General features: G+C 51.7%; 2 gene segments (V, D, J or C); both read left to right on the top strand.

The window, feature by feature from the left end:
- The first annotated feature begins 1,035 nt into the window (after positions 1-1,035).
- LOC123347582 lies at positions 1,036-1,946 on the top strand. The segment is given in 3 exon segments: positions 1,036-1,081; positions 1,175-1,485; positions 1,893-1,946. Coding segments are annotated over 3 exon segments (411 nt in total).
- Positions 1,947-7,276: 5,330 nt separating this feature from the next.
- LOC123347581 lies at positions 7,277-20,738 on the top strand. The segment is given in 4 exon segments: positions 7,277-7,322; positions 7,417-7,713; positions 8,655-8,665; positions 20,685-20,738. Coding segments are annotated over 4 exon segments (408 nt in total).
- Positions 20,739-21,702: the final 964 nt, after the last annotated feature.

The raw sequence follows: 21,702 nt of genomic DNA, 5'->3' as shown, positions 1-21,702 counted from the left end.
AAAACATCCTTTTTTCAGCTCTGCACCTACATACACGGCTCGTTTGTACATGGAACTTGCAGGCGCCCTTTGACTTCGCCTCTTCTAAAGTCTCCGGGTTCCACTTCAGCGCTGGGTCCGTCAGGCTCCTGGGAAGCGTCTGCAGCGGGTCTCCAGGGCGCAGGACACACGAAATTGTTCTCATTGCACCGATTCAGCGAAAGGGCGGTTCGTTGTCTCCTGAGACAGTCCCAGCAGCCCTCTGTATTTACAAAGGAGCAGCAGGAGAGCGGAACACACCGCCCGGTGTCACTGTGTGAGAGACTAGACCAGAGTGACAAAGCCCATCACCAAAACCGACAGCGGGTTAACATCGTGTTTGGCTCTTAAAATGGCCACATTTAAGTGGGGGAACAGGAATCAACCCCAACAGCCAACACAACGGCGGATTTGTGGTCAGTTTTATTTCACAGAATCTCCATATGAATAAGTAGAGTCTGAATGAGAATGGGAACAGGAGTGTGAACACGAATATAAATATCCATCGCGAATAACAATCTCCCTTCAGTGCTGCCTGAAGCCTCACCAGACACAGACCCCACTGACCGGACGTTACACGGCTCCTCTGTCCATGGGACGGGGCTCCAGGGCGGAGTCTCGTCTCTCCTCCCCTCCCCTCACCATATCATTTTACAATAAATAGCCCCTAAGTTCCTGGTTGAGGAAATACAGTCACTGCAGGGAGCTGTTCATTCCTGCCAGGGGTTCGAAAGTGTCAGGAGAATCCCAGCGCCCTGTGCCCGGCGCTGCACAGACACACAGGACAGGTCAGTCTGTCTCCTGCACCCGGAGCCCTAGGGCGAGTCACTCAGATCACTGGCAGCAGGAGTGTGTGTCTCTTATAAGAAGGGAAATATGCAAATGAGGGAGACAGTTTCCTGTTTAAATCTGTGCCTCTCTCTGCCCAGGCTGCACCCGGACACACAATCCGCAGCCCCTGGGTCTGTGCAGTGACCAGCCAGTCCCTGAGAACTTTCCCCTCCAGCACCCGGGAAAATGGGATTGTTGCTCCTTGTGATTTTCGCTGTAGCCGCTTTGGAAGGTATTTTCCTCCTCTGAATAACGGGCAGAGTGAGAAGAATATTGTGTTACCGCTGTTTTTATACCGATATCAATGGCCTGTCTTTATTCCCAGGCGTCCGGTCCCAGGTGCAGCTGGTGGAGTCCGGAGGGGATGTGAAAAAGCCCGGAGACTCTCTCCGCCTCTCCTGCAAAGCCTCCGGGTTCACCTTCAGCGGCGCCTACATGAGCTGGGTCCGACAGGCTCCCGGGAAGGGGCTGGAGTGGTTGGCTCAGATTAGACCCGATGCATCTAATCAGTGGTACTCCCCGGCTGTTGAAGGCCGATTCACCATCTCCAGGGACAACTCCAACAACCTGCTGTATCTGCAATTGACCGGCCTGAAGCCCGAGGACACCGCCCGCTATCACTGTGCGAGTGACACAGTGAGGGGAAGCCGGGCTGAGCTCAGACAAGAACCTCTCCCTGCAGTAATCAGAGAAGCGGTTTGGTGTTGGGGGCGCCCAAGGCCCGTGAGTGACAATGAGATCAGTTCTGGGAAAGGGCCGAGCAGCAACAAACCCTTTTATTGTTGTTATTATCCCTCCTCTTTGCTTTTACACAAGGTGAAGGAATTTATACAAGTTCCCGCAAAGCGCAGAACATTCTTAGTTGGGTCCCTGCCTCTTTTTTTCCTTGTCAGGGGACAAATTCTGAGCCCACCCCCAACCTGCCAGGGAGTCACAGATCCATAGACATAAAGGCTAGAACAGAGCAGTATGAGAAACTAGTCTGAGCTCCTGCATAACACAGGCCATGGAGCCTCAACCTGGTTCATTCCGGTTCCCTCTAGGACCCTCTTCGCTTCACCGTGCTGGGATTCTGCTCAGTGTCACCCTGTCAGTGACACATTCCAGCAGAAGGGCCGGGGTCACTCAGCTTTTCACACTAGAACCCCCCAAGTTTCTCTATGTGTTTCCTTTGGTTTCTGCTTCTTTGTCTGGTTAGTTGAATTATTTTCCACCTATGGTGGGTTTTCTGGCACAAGGAGCATTTTCCTAGGAGAAAAAAAATCCTGGGTTAAATGAATAAATAACTAACCCCCCAAAATATTCATTTTCTGGTTTTAATAATAACACAAAAATGGGGGTCAATGAGAGAAATAGAGGGGGGCTGCAGAGTCTGCTTCTCCCGTCCACTACCGGGGGCAGCAATGACTCTCTCTTTGGTTGTTGTCTTTTAATAAAATAATTGTGTTGGTTTGAAAGCAATCTTCATTCTATCAAGTAAAAGGGAAAAGAGCCTTGCAAAGCAACATACAATTATGTTAAGGCCCCTTCTTGCATCCTGTGCACCAGTCACCTCCTAGCATTACAAGCACTGCGATCCCGAGCATGCACTGAATACTAGTGGCTTTCAGCTTCAAATTGCTGCCTCAAGGCATCCCTGAGCCTTATGGCCCTGTGCTGTACCCCTCTAATAGCCCTGGTCTCTGGCTGTTCAAACTCAGCCTCTGGGTGCTGAGCCTCAGTGGTCCAGCCCTGAGTGAAGCTTTCACCCTTCCCTTCATACATATTATGGAGTGTACAGCACGGAGCTATAAGCATAGAGATACTGTCATCGGCAAGGTCCAGCTTCCCATACAGGGGTCGCCAGTGGGCTTTTAAACAGCCAAATGTACACTCAACACTCATTCTGCACTTGCTCAGCCTGTTGTTGAACCGCACCACTCCTTGCTGCTGTCAAGTTGCCTTGTGTATGGCTTCACAAGCCACGGCATTAAGGAGTAGGCAGGGTCTTCCAGGATCACAATGGGCATTTCAACTTCCCCTACAGTGATCTTCTGGTCTGGGCAGAAAGTCCCTGCCTGCAGTTTCCTGAACAGACCAGTGTTCTGAAAGATGTGTGCATCATGCACCTTTCCGGACCAGCCTGCGTTAATGTCTGTGAAATGCCCATGGTGATCCACATGTGCCTGGAAAGCCATAGAGAAATACCCCTTCTGATTAATGTACTCAGTGGCTAAGTGGTCTGGTGCCAGAATTGGAATGTGTGTGCCATCTATCACCCATCTGCAGTTAGAGAAGCCCATTTCTGCAAAGCCAGGCATGAGGTCATGCACATTGCCCAGAGTCACGGTCTTTTGGAGCAGGATGCAATTAATGGCCCTGCAGACTTCCATCAATATGACTCCAATGACTGACTTTCCCACTCCAAACTGGTTAGCGACTGATCGGTAGCAGTCTGGAGTATCCAGTTTCCACCGTGCAATCACCACATGCTTCTCCAGTGACAGAGCAGCTCTCATTCTCATGTCCTTGCGCCACAGTGAGCTTATCACACAGTCCTTGAATGTGGCTTTCCTCATCTGAAAGTTCTGCAGCAGCTACCCGTCATCTCAGACATGCATGACGATGTGATCCCACCACTCAGTGCTTTTTTCCCAAGCCCAAAAGCAGCATTCCACTGTGGTCAGCATGTCTGTGAATGCCACGTGGCAAGATTAATGTCACACTCCTCTTGCCTTTGTAGGTTAAGGAATAACTCCACTGCCACTCATGACATGTACGTGTTAGTGAGAGTGAGCAGCGTACTGGTCAGCAGTTCGGGATCCATTCCTGCTGCCCAGAAGAGGCAGGGCATGCAGTACACAAACCATTGTTTGCTAATCACAGACGGAAGCACAGAGATTGCTGGGATGCGAAGCAATGTATCACAGGGCATTGGGGCTGGACCCAGGATGCTCCGCGACCCCCTCACACCTTCCCACAAGTCTTAGTGGCAGAAGAGGAAGAGATGCTCTGTGAAATAGCTGCCCAGAATGCACCGCTCCAAACACCGCTGCAAGTGCCACAAGGGTGAACATGCTATTGCACAGGCAGCTGTCAGTGTGAACAAACAGTAGTTTTCCTTCGGTGCTCTCTGAGCAGTGCTGTAACTGCCGGTGCTGTAATTTTGCCAGTGTAGACGTGCTCTTAGTGTATAACAGAAATGGTTTATCAAAATCATGTTTTACTAAAACAGGATATTTCTTTGTAAGGATCATTGTGGAAGTAACAAGGTGATTGAATTTCATTACAAACCCAAGGTAAAACTTGGTTAGACCAATAGTGGATTGGACCTGCTCTTGCAGCATAATTCTTGTATGTCTCATCTGACGTTGCCATACGATAATGAAATTAGCTAATTTATTTATACAAGTTCTGACAAATGTTTGGAACCCAATTAACATCAAGTCAATGTAGATATTAATCTTCCCCATAGTGTAGGAATCTTGGCATTTAGCCATGTTAGCAATATGGTAGTGTGCCTCAGTTTCCCTTTTCATACAGCACATTAGGTCTGCAATGTATTTTCTCCTGAGTAGTTTCAAGACTAGTTACAGACATTAACTGTGAAATATCAGTATCACAAGGTCTTTTAACATAAACTGTGCTCCTATGTATCACTCCCAACATGTTCAAGGGTTTTTCCAAAAGATTAGGCACATTGTACATTTTTAAAGTGTTTGGTATCAGCAACACATTAGTCACAAGAGTTAACATTAGCCTTGATATTAACATTAAATCCATTACAAGTGTACATTTCCAAGCATTTTTGTCATGCCATGCCTTTGGCTCAATACCATTGGGGTTTTGGCATTTTAGGGTTAACAAGTGGCTTTTATTTGAAAGGTTTAGCCTTTCCCTTCCTCCCTGTTCTGGGGGGGGGGTCAAAATCTGAGCTCTTTTGTGTAACAGAATCCATTGTCTGGCTGGGTGTGTCCTCTTTGCTAAAGGCTATTGGCAAGTCTTTCTCCCGCCTGTCTGTCAGGTAATTTGCATCAACACAGACACTAGTTTGTTCACCAGTTTTCAGATTCTTAACTAATACCAGTTCCAAGGCTGGACTCTGTCTTACAGAGATACTATCCATTTTCACTAGCACGTTAGACCCAAGGTTATTTCTTCTTTCCATCACCAACCTCTGTTTCCACATGGAATCAGATGTTAAGTCCACTAAGAGACTAGAAGACATATCCAAAGTATTTAGAGATGAAAGTTTGCCTGCCATCCCCTCTATTCTCAAGAGATTAACTGCACAGCTGTCCTGATCTGCAGATTCAGCTCTGAACCTCTGAACCAGTCTTCGCTCTGAACCTCTGACAAGGACTGTTCACTCACAGAGTCAACATGGTGACATTCTTGTTCCAACAACATTGTTTCCCCAACAGGCTGGCCAAGCTCAGCCACTTGGTAATAGGACTGTTCAAACTCCTTAACAATTTTTATTCCATCTGAGACCTTTTAGGCTCTCCATGCTGGATTTTTCTAAAGCAAGGCTGTGGATCCATACACATCTGAAAACTCTAATACCCACCTGGGGAACGGAGGAGACAGATTGCAGAGCGAGATGGGTACCCAGAAATCACCAACTACTGGACAGGCCGAACAAAGAAAATAACAGAACACCACTGGCCATAACGTACAGCCCCCCAGCTAAAACCTCTCCAGCACATCATCAACGATCTACAACCTATCCAGGCAGAATCCCAAGTTCAGGAACATGCCACTCCAGCTACATTTCCTTCTGATTGCAACTGTTTCCTGAAGACACTGGGGAGCCTCCGGGTTTTGTATCAATCTCACTGGGAGCCAGGTCTGCAGGAATCTCATTGTGTCTTTGTTTGCAGGTGTCCGACCTCAGGTCCAGCTGGTGGAGTCCAGAGGGGATGTGAAAAAGCCCGGAGACTCTCTCCGCCTCTCCTGCAAAGCCTCCGGGTTCCCCCTCAGCAGCTACGGGATGAGCTGGGTCAGACAGGTCCCTGGGAAGGGACTGGAGTGCATAGTGGAAATACACCCAATTTCAACTACGATCAGCTACGCACCGCCCTGCAAGGGAGGCTTCGCCATCTCCAGGGACAACCCCAACAACCTGCTGTATCTGCAACTGACCGGCCTGAAGCCCGAGGACACCGCCCGGTATCACTGTGCAAGAGACACAGTGAGGGGAAGCCGGGCTGAGCTCAGACAAATAACTGCCCTGTCGCTTCCAGAAACAGGTCGCTGCTGGCGGGGAACCGGGGATCACGCACCAAAATCTGCAGAGGAGAAAAGAGAGAAAACGGGAATCTCCCAATCCCTGCCTGTCACCTCCACTTCCCTGTTCCCGGGAATTTACCTAATTTAGACGTTCACACTCATACAAGAAGGCATGTTTGGGGAGGCGCTTTCCCAACCCGTCCTCCTGCCATTTACACACCGGGAGAGGTATCTTCTCCATCCATCGTATCCCACCCCACTGAGTCCAGCACCCCCACATTCCTGGCATGCTGGGACTGATGCAACCTAAATTATATCTGACAAACAAACCTTTGGGATAAGGAACATCTGTTTGTCCGGAGATGGCCCAGGGCTTCGCCTAGTGGGGCCCAAAAGACGACTCCCAGGCCCAATCACAACAATAAGAATAAATTATTATTATTTATTTATTATTATTGACGATAATATCATAACTGAATAGCAGTGATTCAGGACTCCGAGATTTTATCGCAGGTGCTAGTATGCCCCAAATTGAGGTAATATATTAGCCCCTCACAATGTTTAATGTAGTTGCTTTCACAATACCGCTGTGAGACAGGGAGATGCTGCAGTCCCCTTGCCAGAGATGAGGAACTATCCAGAACGATTATATAAACTATTTGCTGGTAAAGTTTGAGAATGCGCCAAAGATGATGATGAGGAGGAGGAGAAGGATGAAGATGATGGTGATTGATAGGTGGCCTAGAAGCCCTTGACTGTCATTACCAGGACTGCAGCTTCCTTTCTTCCTTTCTCTCTTTTATGCTACAATCCCCCCGCCCCTTCCTCTCCTCCTGCTCTGCCAGCCCCTTTCCGGAGCATTCCAGGACCAGGTTCCCATTGTGCAGGACTCCAGAGAAACACATGGGACCTGATGCGATCCCAGCCGCTAACAAAAATCCCCTTGGATTTGATGGGATTTGGGTCGCAGCGCTACACACGTTGACACAAATCCCCCCCTTCTCCTGGAACCGGAGGGCGAGAAATGAGATCAGCCAGGGAAGGAGTTTGTGTGTGTGTTATAAGGAGCGGGATATGCAAATCAGGGGGACAGTTTCCTGTTTAAAACTGTCTCTGTCTCTGCCCAGGCTGCAGCCGGAGACACAATCCGCAGCCCCTGGGTCTGTGCAGTGACCAGCCAGTCCCCTGAGAATTTTCCCCTCCAGCGCCCGGGACAATGAGGCTCTGGCTCCATGTACTGTTCCTTGCAGTGGCTTTGGAAGGTAATTTCTCCCATCACACCCATTGGCGGGGCAGGGGAACAGTCTATTATTGCTCTGAATATCAATACGATGTATAATATCTCTCTATTCCCAGGTGCCCGGTCCCAGGTGCAGCTGGTGGAGTCCGGAGGGGATGTGAAACAGCCCGGAGACTCTCTCCGCCTCTCCTGCAAAGCCTCCGGGTTCACCTTCAGCAGCTACGGGATGAACTGGGTCCGGCAGGCTCCCGGGAAGGGGCTGGAGTGGGTCTCATACATTTACACTGACGGGAGCCAACAATTTTACGCAGACTCAGTGAAAGGCCGATTCACCATCTCCAGAGACAACCCCAACAACCTGCTGTATCTGCAGCTGACCGGCCTGAAGCCCGAGGACACCGCCCGGTATCACTGTGCGGGACACACAGTGCGGGGAAGCCGGGCTGAGCTGAGACAGAAACCTGCCCTCGCTGGCTAAGCACAAACTCTCCGCTGGGGGGCGCTGCAGTTCTACAGCTCGCAGCGCAGAGACCGTGAGCGAGAAAACTCCGGCCCGCAGCTGCCTGCCTGTGACTCCCCCACACAGACACAGACACGGACTCACCGCCCCGTTAGCAGAGACCAGCCCGCAACTTCCCCTTCCCCCCAACACGCTCTGTGCCCCTCACTCCGCCCCTCCCCGCCTTTCCGACATTAAAGTGAGGCCGTTAAAGTAAAGCCAGGCGGAGGGTCTCCAGGCTGCCCTAGAGATACGGACACCTCATGCCTATTCTAACCCCTCGGGAGCGCTAGAAAATCTCAGCCCGGGCAGACAGGTTTGAATTCTGGAAGGAGCCTACGGGCGCTGGACAGCGACCTGCCAGGGGCTTTCATTCGATGTGTATTCAGGGCTCGGTCCACAAGGTGAATTCAGCACCTACCTGCCGCCTTATGTGCCCAAATCAGACATGCCACCGAGACCCTCAAAGCCGAACCCCTGTAGGCACCGAAATCCCCTAGGCGCCTGGCGGGGAGATGTGCTGGGCAGAGAGAGCAGGAAAGCGAGTCACTGCACAGCCCGGGGGTCAGGACACTCTCTGGGACTCAGGAGGAGACTCAAGTCCCTGCTCTAATGAGTCCTTAATTACTTATACCTATTGGGTTCCGGGAAGTGGGAGGGCAGAAGCCCCTCCACTGCTAAAGGATCCCCCCCCCCCAGCCTAAGGGGAGGATCTACAGGACCTCAGAACCCAACTGATTTCAGGGGCAACCAATAAAAGAACAGGGACAGGAGTGCAGTCAGAGGGCCAAAAGGAGGGAGCCTGATGGGGACACCGAGCAGAGAGCCCTGGACAGCGCCCACTGCTCCTCGAAGGCGTCAAGGGAGCCAGCGGACGCCGCCCAGAGGAACTCCGCCCGGATACGTGAACGGACAGAGGATTGGAAACAAGCCCCACAGTCACAGGAGTCTCCATTGGCCAACCGCCTCTCCCTGGTTGCGTAGATGGCCAGTTTGGCCAGGGCAAGGAGGAGGTTGACCAGGAGGTCCCATGACTTTGTGGGGCCACGGATAGGGAGTGCATGGAGAAGGAGGTGAGGGGAAAAGTGCAGCCAGAAATGCAACAGTATATTGGTGAGGAGCCGGTATAGGGGCTGCAACCTGGCGCACTCTAAGTAAACGTGCACCAGGGTCTCCCTCGCGCCGCAGAAGGGGCAGGTGTCTGGGACAGGGGTAAACCACGCCAAGTACACACCTGTGCTCATGGCCCCATGAAGGAGCCACCAACTGATATCCCTGGTGGGCCTCAGGACCAGGGTGGAGTAGAGGCTGGCCCACCGGGGCTCCTCACCCTCGAGAGGTGGCAGAAGGTTCCACCACTTTGTGTCAGGATGGGACACAAGGGTGAGGAAGGGAAGGGTGTGGAGCACGAGCGTGTAGAGATGTTTCCTCGTTGCAGTTTGGAAGCGGACTGGCTGCAGATCGTGCAGCCGGCTTGCAGAAAAGGGGCGGGATGGCCGGTCGGGTCCACGGGGCAGGGGCCCGATGAAAAGGTCCGGAGGGCCCGGGGTGGTGGGTGGGCGGGGCGTGCCCTTGTGCAGGACCCAGTCGAGGTAGGCCCGAGCAGCGGGCAGCAAAGCGGCCTTCACCTCCTGTAGTACGTGCCGGGGAGTACAAGGTCTGGAGAGCCCCATACGCCGAGTGAGCGTCAGGGGATCCAGCCAGTCTCCCCGGTTCCTTTAATTACTTATAGCAAGTGAAATAGCCTTGCAACAGCCATTTCCCCTTGTGATCTTTGCCCTTAATGTATCAATTCCTAGAACCCTCCCCTGAAAATTCCATCTTAAATAACGTCACTCACACCCCAGAAAACATACACCGAGGGACAGAACTAGAGAGAGCAGCGTGCGAGGAGAGAAATGAAGCTGAGCTTGCTATTGTGGCTGGCAGTGATCATTCCAGGCAGATGTAGGGAACAGACAGTGACACCCTTATGCTGACTAGTACATCACATTGTGAATAACCCGTCTGGTGGGAGAAAATATTAGCCGGTGTTTAGGTATTTCTCTATGATTCAGTAACATGGGACAAATCTTCCCCGGCCTTATATAACCCATGGTGCCACTCACAGATCCAGTGAGCTGCTGTCTTCCTTAAGGACCCTCCAGCCCCACCACTCAGATTTTACAAACCAGCCTCTGCAAAGGTTCAGCCACCCCTAAAGGAAACTGAGCCCGGCATCTGAGCACACTGCCTCTCACCCGGGAGATAATACTCACTGCATGACCGAGCTGAGTCCCGCACCAAGGCAGCTTTTGGGCTTCGAGTTTCAGAACAACAGAGGGGATCCTGACCACCAAATTCCACAAATTTTAAGGTGCTGGTATAATACTGCTAAATAATAATTCTGCCTGCTAGTCCAGCATTGCTAGACAGAGTTTAATATACTTTCTCCAATTTTCCTAGAAGAAGAAGTTTTCAGACCTGAGTAGTACTAACACCGAGCATTAGAAACCCGCTTGGCTGCCTTTATCTACCCGTTACTGCGCAGTGCGTGGCAGGTGTCCGTAGATCGCTTTCCCATAGTGCTCAGCACCAAACAGAGACTCAGCACAGCTGGGAATTTATTTCCTGGTCTGCCACTTATTTCTTTGGTGATCTTGAGCAAATCACGTCATTTCCACATGCCTCAGTTTCCCCTTGGACAAAAATTGGGGATAATGCGGCTTATGTCCTTTGTAAAACACTCGGCAACGTCTGGAAGAAAGCAACTGTGCAGGAAATAGTTTTCATCTCACCCAGCTCATGCGGAAATGACAGTGAGTCTTTGACAGGCTCAGGCCCTCACTAATATTGGGCAAAATCCTTCGCCAATACTCATTATAGTCAGTCAGATTTGGTATTTTACCCACACCAATGAATCTGCCCAGGATTCTTCTACTAATCTGCAAGCTCCCAGAGTTTTCTTCTTTAAGTCACAGCTCCTGATCTTCTGAAGGAAGCATCTTTTTCATCTAATTAGCTCTGTTCTAGTGATCAGTCCATTGCCACTTGTATAGACATCTACAATTGACATTTCAAGAAACAACTAACAATTTTGCGGACTCAGGGTTATGAACACAGGGCCTGACACAGCTCACGTTGCTCTCAAGAGGAGGGTTTCTATGGCGTTGGGAAGGGTTTTGCGTCAGGCTCTAAAATAATGTGAGATGTTTTCCTTATACTAGACATTTTTTGCCCAAGTTAATCAAGTCCCTCGACCAGCTGTTTTCTCATGGGAAGGAATATCCAGCAGTTGCTGCATCGGGGAAGAGCCCAGGGTCAAATGAAGGCAAGGGAGGCCGCACCCATTCCATTCATGTCAGTGATCTTTTCAGCACACCCAGACTAACAGATTTTTTTGTCTTAGATACACATCTGTCTGCCCTCCCTCAGTCACCATCATATCTGAGCACCTCATACTTTTTATCGCATCTATCCTCAGTACACCCCGGTGAGGCAGGATCAGCCACACACCCAGGTCAATATACAACAGAAGCTGCCCAGGACATGCCTTGGAGGTTTTAGGAGCATTAAACCGATTTAATGCCACACCCGTCCACACTAAGAGGCCCTTTATATCGATATAAAGGGCTCTTTAAACCGGTTTCTGTACTCCTCCCTAATGAGGGCAGGTCTACACTAAGGGCGGGGGTCGAACTAGGGTATGCAAGTTCAGCTATGGGAATAGCGTAGCTGAACTCAAAGTACCCTAGTTCGAACTACTTACCCATCCAGACGCCGTGGGATCGAAGTCCGCGGCTCCAAGGTTGACTCCGCCACTGCCGTTTGCAGTGGTGGAGTTCCGGAGTCGACCGGAGCACGCGGGGAGTTCGAACTATCGTGTCCAGATTAGACGCGATAGTTCGAACTCCGAGAAGTCGAACTCATCGCGTCGACCCGGCAGGTAAGTGTAGACTAGCCCTATGAGGAGTAGCGCTGATATCAGAATTTCCATATAGGATTAGGGTTAGTGTGGCCGCAAATCAACGGTATTGGCCTCCGGGTGGTATCCCACAGTGCATCACTGACCACTCTGGACAGCAATCTGAACTCGGATGCAGTGGCCAGGTAGACAGGAAAAGCCCCGCAAACTTTTGAATATTTCCTGTTTGCCCAGCGTGGAGCTCCGATCAGCACGGGTGGCGATGCAGTCCGAAATCAAAATCCAAAAAGAGCTCCAGCATGGACCGTACGGATGTGATCGCTGTATGGGCAGGCAAATCTGTTCTATCAGAGCTCCGTTACAGAAGACAAAATTCCAAAGCATTTTTTAAAAATCTCCAGACAGACGCCACAGCAGGGACTCAGCACACTGCTGCATGACAAGCGTAACAGAAAGCCAAAGAATCAAATGGACGCTCATGGACTGGAGGACTCAAGCTATCCCACAGTTCCTGCAGTCTCTGAAAAGTATTTGTATTCTTGGCTGAGCTCCAAATGCTTCTAGGGTCAAAAACAGTGTCCGCGGTGGGTCAGGGCATAGCTCGGCAATTTACGCACCCCCCCACCCGCCCCCAGAAGTGAAAGGGAAAACAATCCTCTCGACTCTTTTACATGTCACCCTATCTTTACTGAATGCTGCAGATAGATGCGATGCTGCAGCACACAACACCAACATCCTTGCTTCCCCCCACCATGGGTGGCTGATGGTACAATAAGACTGATATCTGTCATCATCATCAGCCTATTGGTATATAGGGCAGTGCAAAAGGAGTGGTAACTATGCAGACTACCATCCGTGAGGTCTATCAAGGGTGCCTGGCCCTAATTTTTCCTGGTAGATGGTACAGTATGGCTGGTAACTGTCCTCATCATAGCAACAGGGGCCTGAACTCCATCAGCCCCCACCCTTCATGTGTAAAGAAAAGATTCAATTGCCCCTGGACTAGCAGAGGGATGCTGGGCTCTTCTCCTCCACACTCCTTAATATCCTGTCTGGACTATCATAGCAGCTGGAGGCTGCCTTCCACTCACTTCTCACTAACTAGTCACTGTGTGTTATTCCTGCATTCTTTATTACTTCATCACACAAGTGGGAGGACAATGCTACGGTAGCCCAGGAAGGCTGGGGGAAGAATGGAATCAACAGGTGGGGTTGTTGCAGGAGCAACCCCCTGTGAATAGCATACAGCTCATAATTTCTGCAGGATCTGACACAGAGCAGGTGTGCTCTCTGGTTCTATGATACAGTGGTTCTCTAGTACACTTGCCCATATTCTAGGCAGGACTGATTCTATTTTTAGATACCAAAAAGGAGGAATTGACTTACAGAGTCATTCCCAATTTTGGCTTTTGCACCCCTGGCTAATCTCAGCCAGGGGCACTTATGACAGCAGCAAATAGTGCAGTGCAAAAGGATTGGTAACCATGATCATCTTATTACCAATTTATGGTAATGGCTGGTAACCATCTCTGCTATCATGCAAAAGCATGCTGCTGTGTAGCGCTGCTGAATCACCTCTGTCAGCGGCATCTAGTACACATACGGTGACAGTCACAAAAGGCAAAACAGGCTCCATGATTGCCATGCTATGGCATCTGCCAGGGCAATCCAGGAAAAAAAGCCGCAAAATGCTTGTCTGCCGTTGCTTTCCCAGAGGAAGGAGTGACTGACGACATTTACCCAGAACCGCCCACGACAATGATTTTTGCCCCATCAGGCACTGGGATCTCAACCCGGAAATTCCAAGGGGCGGGGGAGGCTGCGGGAACTATGGGATAGCTACGGAATAGCTACCCACAGTGCAACACTCCAGAAATCGACACTAGCCTCGGACCGTGGACGCACACCACCGAGTTAATGTGTTTAGTGTGGCCGCGCGCACTCGATTTTATACAATCTGTTTTGCTAAACTGGTTTATGTAAATTCGGAATAATCCCGTAGTGTAGACGTACCCTCAGACTCATAGGACAGCGTCTGTCGGTGTAAACGGGACAAGCGAATTGGGGTTCGCATCAGACCCAATGGATGGAGCAAATTGCTCCTGGGGCCAAATCCTCCACTGGTGTAAAGTCACCGCAGCTGCTTCTGTTAGACTCAAGTTACTCCGGATTTACACCCAGGGCCGGCTCCAGACCCCAGCACGCCAAGCGCTCGCGGCAGGGCGGCAGTCGGCTCCGGCGGACCTTCCGCAGTTAAGCCTGCAGAAGCTCCACGGGAGCCCCGGGACCAGCGGACCTCAGCAGGCACATCTGCAAGAGGTCCCCCGGAGCCGCGGGACCGGCAACCGGCAGCGCGCCTCCAGCGGCGTGCCACCGTGCTTGGGGCGGCCGGATTCCTAGAGCCGCCCCTGCCACCCTCATCATCTGAGCATCGTTCAGTGTAACTGTCTATGGAAAATTCCCTGAGAACATTTCCCTCCACCCCACCCCGTTTCTCTCTCTCTCTCTCACTCTCTCCAGTGTGTGTGAATGAGGGTGGGGATATGAAAGGGAACATGAGTGGTCATGGGAATGGAGATCTGTGTGTCAGCGTGAATGCTGCTACTTGTCTGAAAGTCAGTGGGAATGGGAATATTTTGTTGTTGTTTTTGTTACTATATCTGTCAATATTAAATCCTGGGGATGGTTTAGAAACAGGTAACGTTCATGTCACACAAGTTCTTTAAACACAACCAGGAGAAAGCTTCTGTCTACACTTCATTGCTTATTAATAATTAACTAAGTAAATGATCTTGATGATGATGCTCAGCAGTGATAGATTTGGTGCTGCTTGTGGTCCTAGCGCAGGGGTGGGCAACCTTTTTGGCCCGAGGGCTACATTGGGATATGGAAATCTAGAGTGGGGCCAGAAATTAGGAATTCAGGGTGTGGGAGGGGGTGAGGAGCAGGGGAGTGGGGTGCCAGGTGGTGGGGGGTTCAGGCTCTGGCAGGGAGTGCAGGCTCTGGGGTGGGGCTGGGGATGAGGGGTTTGGGGTGGAGGAGGGTGCTTCGGACTGGGATCGAGGGGTTCGGAGGGTGGGAGGGGGGATCAAGCCTGGGGCTGCCCCACTACGCATAGGAACCAGACCCCTGACCCGTCTTCCAAGAAGGAGGATGCTAGGCAGAGATGGGCTCCACCTCACGAAGAGAGGGAAGAGCATCTTTGCAAGCAGGCTGGCTAACCTAGTGAGGAGGGCTTTAAACTAGGTTCACCGGGGGAAGGAGACCAAAGCCCCGAGGTAAGTGGGGAAGTGGGATATCGGGAGAAAGCACAAGTAGGTGAGTGCAAGAGGGGAGGGCTCCTGCCCCATTCTGGGACAGCAGGACGATCAGTGAGTTATCTTACATGCCTATACACAAATGCAAGAAGCCTGGGGAACAAGCAGGGAGAACTAGAAGTCCTGGCACAGTCAAGGAATTATGATGTAATTGGAATAACAGAGACTTGGTGGGATAACTCACATGACTGGAGTACTGTCATGGATGGATATAAACTGTTCAGGAAGGACAGGCAGGGCAGAAAATGTGGGGGAGTTGTGTTGTATGTAAGAGAGCAGTATGACTGCTCAGAGCTCCAGTATGAAACTGCAGAAAAACCTGAGAGTCTCTGGATTAAATTTAGAAGTATGAACAACAAGGGTAATGTCATGGTGGGAGTCTGCTACAGACCACCAGACCAGGGGGATGAGGTGGACGAGGCTTTCTTCCAGCAACTAACAGAAGTTGCTAGATCACAGGCCCTGGTTCTCATGGGTGACTTTAAAAACCCCGATATCTGCTGGGAGAGCAATACAGCAGTGCACAGACAATCCAGGAAGTTTCTGGAAAGCGTAGGGGACAATTTCCTGGTGCAAGTGCTGGAGGAACCAACTAGGGGAAAAGCTCTTCTTGACCTGCTGCTCACAAACAGGGAAGAAATAGTAGAGGAAGCAATAGTGGATGGGAACCTGGGAGGCAGTGACCATGAGATGGTTGAGTTCAGGATCCTGACACAAGGAAGAAAGGAGAGCAGTAGAACAGAGACCCTGGACTTCAGAAAAGCAGACTTCGACTCCCTCAGGGAACTGATGGGCAAGGTCCCCTGGGAGAATAACATGACGGGGAAAGGAGTCGAGGAAAGCTGGCTGTATTTTAAAGAATCCTTATTGAGGTTGCAGGAACAAACCATCCCGATGTGTAGGAAGAAAAGTAAATATGGCAGGTGACCAGCTTGGCTTAACAGTGAAATCCTTGCTCGTCTTAAACACAAAAAAACAGCTTACAAGAAGTGGAAGATTGGACAAATAACCAGGGAGGAATATAAAAGTATTGCTCAGGTATGCAGGAGTGAAATTAGGAAGGCCAAATCACACTTGGAGTTGCAGCTAGCCGGAGATGTTAGGAGTAACAAGAAGGGTTTCTTCAGGTATGTTAGCAACAAGAAGAAAGTCAAGGAAAGTGTGGGCCCCTTGCTAAATGAGGGAGGGAACCTAGTGACAGAGGATGTGGAGAAAGCTAGTGTACTCAATGCTTTTTTTGCCTCTGTCTTCACAGACAAGGTCAGCTCCCAGACAGCTGCACTCTGCAGCACGGTATGGGGAGGAGGTGACCAGCTCTCTGTGGAGAAAGAAGTAGTTCGGGACTATTTAGAAAAGCTGGACGAGCACAAGTCCATGGGGCCGGATGCGCTGCATCCGAGGGTGCTAAAGGAGTTGGCCGATGATATTGCAGAGCCATTGGCCATTATCTTTGAAAAATCATGGTGATCGGGGGAGGTCCCGGATGACTGGAAAAACTAATGTAGTGCCCATCTTTAAAAAAGGGAAGAAGGAAGATCCAGGGAACTACAGGCCAGTCAGTCTCACCTCAGTCCCTGGAAAAATCATGGAACAGGTCCTCAAGGAATCAATTCTGAACCACTTAAAGGAGGGGAAAGTGATCAGGAACAGTCAGCATGGATTCACCAAGGGCAAGTCATGCCTGACTAACCTAATTGCCTTCTATGATGAGATAACCGGCTCTGTGGATGAGGGGAAAGCAGTGGATGTGCTATTTCTGGACTTTAGCAAAGCCTTTGATACAGTCTCCCACAGTATTCTTGCCAGCAAGTTGAAGAAATATGGGCTGGATGAATCGACGGTAAGGTTGATAGAAAACTGGCTAGATGGTCGGGCTCAACGGGTAGTGATCAATGGTTCCATGTCTAGATGGCAGCCAGTATCAAGTGGAGTGCCCCAAGAATCGGTGCTGGGGCCGGTTTCGTTCAATATCTTCATTAACGATCTGGAGGATGGTGTGGACTGCACCCTTAACAAGTTTGCAGATGACACTAAACTGGGAGGAATGGTTGATATGCTGGAGGGTAGGGATAGGATACAGAGGGACCTAGACAAATTAGAGGATTGGGCCAAAAGAAATATGATGAGGTTCAACAAGGACAAGTGTAGAGTCCTGCACTTAGGACGGAAGAATCCCATGCACTGCTACAGACTAGGGACCGAATGGCTGGGCAGCAGTTCTGCAGAAAAGGACCTAGGGGTTACGGTGGACGAAAAGCTGAATATGAGTCAACAGTGTGCCCTTGTTGCCAAGAAGGCTAATGGCATTTTGGGTTGTATAAGTAGGGGCATTTCCAGCAGATCGAGGGATGTGATCATTCCCCTCTATTCAGCACTGGTGAGGCCTCATTTGGAGTACTGTGTCCAGTTTTGGGCCCCACACTACAAGAAGGACGTGGATAACTTGGAAAGAGTCCAGCGGAGGGCAATAAAAATGATTAGGGGGCTGGAGCATATGACCTATGAAGAGAGGCTGAGGGAACTGGGATTGTTTAGTCTGCAGAAGAGAAGAATGAGGGGGGATTTGATAGCTGCATTCAACTACCTGAAAGGGGGTTCCAAAGAGGATGGACCTAGACTGTTCTCAGTGGTAGAAGATGACAGAACAAGGAGTAATGGTCTCAAGTTGCAGAGGGGGAGGTTTAGGTTGGACATTAGGAAAAACTTTTTCACTAGTAGGGTGGTGAAGCACTGGAATGGGTTACCTAGGGAGGTGGTGGAATCTCCTTCCTTAGAGGTTTTTAAGGTCAGGCTGGGATGATTTAGTTGGGTTTGGTCTGCTTTGAGCAGGGGGTTGGACTAGATGACCTCCTGAGATCCCTTCCAACCCTGAGATTCTATGATTCTATGACCCTGCTCCCCAGTTGGAGCACCAGAGTGGGGCAGGCCCCAGGCCCTGCTCCCCAGCGGGAGCTAATGGGCCAGATTAAAACAGTTGGTGGCTGCAGGGCCGGATTTACTTTTTGTGGGCCCAGTGCCAAACATATTTGTGGGGCCCCATTGCGGAAATAGGGCATGTGACGGGGGGTGGGCCACAGAGCGAGGGGCCGGTTGGGGGCAATGAGGCACAGGGCGGTGGGAGTGGCCCCACTCAGCCCAGCACAAGGGCACTGTTTACAAACCCCAAACTGCTAGACTCACACTGGCCCACCCAGCCCTGAGCTGCCAGCATGCCCCTTCCACACTGCCCCCGGGCCCAGTGCCCGCCCCTTATGCCAGTGACCCCTCACCCAGAGACTCTCCCCCGCAGATCCCTATGCCCAGCACCCCCTGCCTAGAGACCTCTCCTGCTGACATCCCACCACAACTACACAGCACCCTGCACACCATACCCCTGCCCAGCTCCCCCCCACCCCCGCAGATCCCCTACTGTCCAGCAGTCCCACCATCACGGCGGTACAACACCCCATATTCCTGAGGGGATTCTGCATCAATTTCTGTGCATAATATTTTAAAATTCTGCAGTTTTATTTTTTTTACCATAAATAAATGTGGAAGCTCCACCATGGCAGTGGGGAGCTCAGGCCATTGAGGTGGGAGATCCCTGCAGCCTCCCCCGCCCCCCTGGGACAGGGACTTGGCAGTGAGGCTGAACCTGACCCTGACCCAGCACAAGGGCCAGGCCTGCCCCAGAAACACCCTGGGGCCCTGCTCCTTTTGTGCCAGGCACCCCAGATATGGGCAGGGAGGCTCAGCCCAGCAGCAGGGTCCCAGCACAGAGGGACTTAGTGTGGGGGTATCTAGATGGGGATAAGATGGTTCTGGGGGGGGAGGTAAGAGGGTTCTGTGGGGGGCAGTCTGGGTGCAGGCAGCTCAGTGGGGGATCTGGATGCACAGGGAGGTGCCAGGTGCAGGGGCAATGGGAGTCTGCAGGGGGGACCAAGTGAAAGTGTTGGAGCTCACAGGGGGAGGGATCTGAGGGCAGGGGAGGTGGGGTTGTTGTACTTAAAGTGCTGCCCAGGATCTTTTCAGGGGGAATAAGGCAAACGTCACATTCCTTGGTAATACATGTATCAATCAACACTGTATCCTATGCATATGATCTATATTACACTCATGCATCACATACACACACACAAACACTCTGTCTTGTTGTTGTTACCAACTAGTTGCTTCCCTTAACTTCACTAGCCAGGTGAGTTAGATGGGGGGTGGGGTGGAGCCAGGCTTCTGCCAATCTGGATCAATGCTCCCATGATGACAAGACCCAGGGTCCTCTGCAAGACACCTCACATTTATAGCAGCTTCCCTGTCATGCAAATCTGCAAAAGATTCAAAATTTGTGTCCGTTGGTCCTTTGTGCTGCTTCCTTTTGGGTGTTGTCCCAAATACTATCCAAAGAAGGTGATTCCAAAAGAAGATGCTTGATTCTCAACCTCCCCTCCCCCGCCTGAGGCCATCAATATGTCTGCTCGTCTTTAGTGAGCCCACTTGACAAGTTTGACTGTCCCTGGGGCTGGCTTCCATCCCCTCTCCAACCAGCTGTCCGGAGGTGCCGCCTTCCTCGCCTTGCTCATTCACACCTCATTCATTCAACACGGCAATTGATTAAGGGAGTGTGGGGAGGGGGAATCTTATTCTACTCCCAGCAAAAAGTCATTTTTCTTCTAGTTTAGCTATCCATGGGGGCTATACGTTACACCAGGGCTTAGCACAAAGTTTTCTCAGATACAAAGTTCCTATAGCAAAGGACTTGATACAAAGTTGTATGAAAATAGCTTAATACCCGGTTATACAAAGAGGCATGATACAAAGTCATGTGAAAGTTATGTGACGATGCTTAATACAGAGATTTATCTACAGGGTTCATTTGGGTGGGGGTCTAGGTGTAGGTGGTTGGGGGTCAGTGGGGTGGGTATCTGGGGGGCTCATCAGGGTGGTACAGATGCAGGGGAGGTGGGGCTTGTCAGGGTGAGGGTTTGATGGGCCTGCTTAACAGGGGAGCCCCAGCTGCTGCCAAGGGGATCCACATGCTGGACCCCCCTTTCCCCTATCCCAGGGATCAGTAACCTTCGGCACATGGCCCATCAGGGTAAGCCCCCTGGCAGGCCAGGCCGGTTTGTTTACTTGCCGTGTCCACAGGTCCGGCCGATTGCGGCTCCCACTGGCTGTGGTTTGCTGCTCCAGGCCAATGGGGGCTGCGAGAAGCTGCAGCCAGCACATCCCTCATCCTGCAGCCCCCATTGGCCTGGAGCCACAATCTGCCGAACCTGTAGATGTGGCAAGTAAACAAACTGGCCCGGCCCAGCAGGGGGCTCACCCTGGCGGTCTGTGTGCCGAAGATTGCCGATCCCTGCTCTATCCCCTTCTCTTCCCCATCCCATGCCCCTTCTCCACCACTCCATCTCCTCCCCATCCCATCCCCTTCCTTCCCCGCTGCCTCTGCCCCCCTGCCCCACCACGGGCACTCACTGTTGTACAAGACGAAGGGTGGCTCCCGGCACACAGAAGGGAGCTCAACCAGCACTAGGACCCAGAAGCGGGTGTCCAGCTGCAAAGTCCCGGGAGCTGGGCAGCACCTTCTTTTTCAGCCTGACCCTGCAGCTCTGCAGTCAGAGTAGGTCTGCTCGATCCACCCCCCTCCCCAAGGCCCCGCCCCGCCTCTTCTCCGCCTCCTCTCCCCAGGTGAGCGTGCTGCGGCTGTGCTCACCCCTCGCCCGCCCGCAAACAAACAGCTGATCGACAGCCGGCAGGGGGAAGGCGGGAACGCAGCAAGCTGTGAGAGGAGGCAGCGGAGGGGGAGCTTGGCTGCCCTACTGCAGCAGGAGCCTCAGTGCCAGGAGCACCAAGCTTCTGCCCCCCGCAGGAGAGTGGGGGGCTCAGAAGAGTGGGCCTGGACCGGGTCCCCCCTGGAGTGCGGGCCCGGCTCCATGACGCCAGTGGCTCCATGGTAAATCTGCTATTGGGTGGCTGGATCTGGCCCACGGGCTGTAGTTTGCCCACCTCTATCCTAGCGCCTGTTCTGTTCATTCCCTCTGGGGCACCTGGCACTGGCCACTGTCGGAGACAGGACACTGGGTGGGATGCACCTTTGGTCTGACCCAGTCTGGCCCTTCTTATGTTCCCAATTACAGTCTGGGCTCCCATAGTCCTAAGCCCGGTACAAACACAGACCATAAAACCCTCTCTCAGTCCCACCGAGTTTACAACCGAGTGTAAATGGGAAGTGGCCTGTGACTGGGAACAGGAATAGAAACACGAATATAAATATCAGCCCCGCAGAATCATCTTCCTTCACTGTAGCCTGAATCCTCCTTCGACACTGCCCTAAAGAAACATTCCCAGACACGCCGCTCTCGGCCCATTAATACCAGAGAGGGTCCACGGCGAAACCTTAATTCTGCCCTCAGACTCCCGCTTCGCCCCCGCCCCCCCCGCATCTTCCACCTGCACCCACAGGCGGGCCCCAGACCCGGCCCAAAGCACGAGCCAGGCTTGCTCCGATCACGTTCCTAGTGTCACGGATCATTTCAATGGAGCCGGTCACTGCCGGGAAGGGAAAGGGGCTTCCGTCCCCAATCCCCCCCCCGCGCCATGGGGAATCTTCCCTCTCCAGCGCGTGGCCCAGCCCAATGGATCCCTGGGACACGACCCCTCGCCAAACTCTGACCCCCCCCCCACCGCACGTTGCATGGCCCTTGTG

This window comes from Mauremys mutica, chromosome 13 (genome assembly GCF_020497125.1).
Source record: "Mauremys mutica isolate MM-2020 ecotype Southern chromosome 13, ASM2049712v1, whole genome shotgun sequence".
NCBI lineage: Eukaryota > Metazoa > Chordata > Testudines > Geoemydidae > Mauremys > Mauremys mutica.
This window is presented reverse-complemented; position numbering and strand designations above follow the sequence as displayed.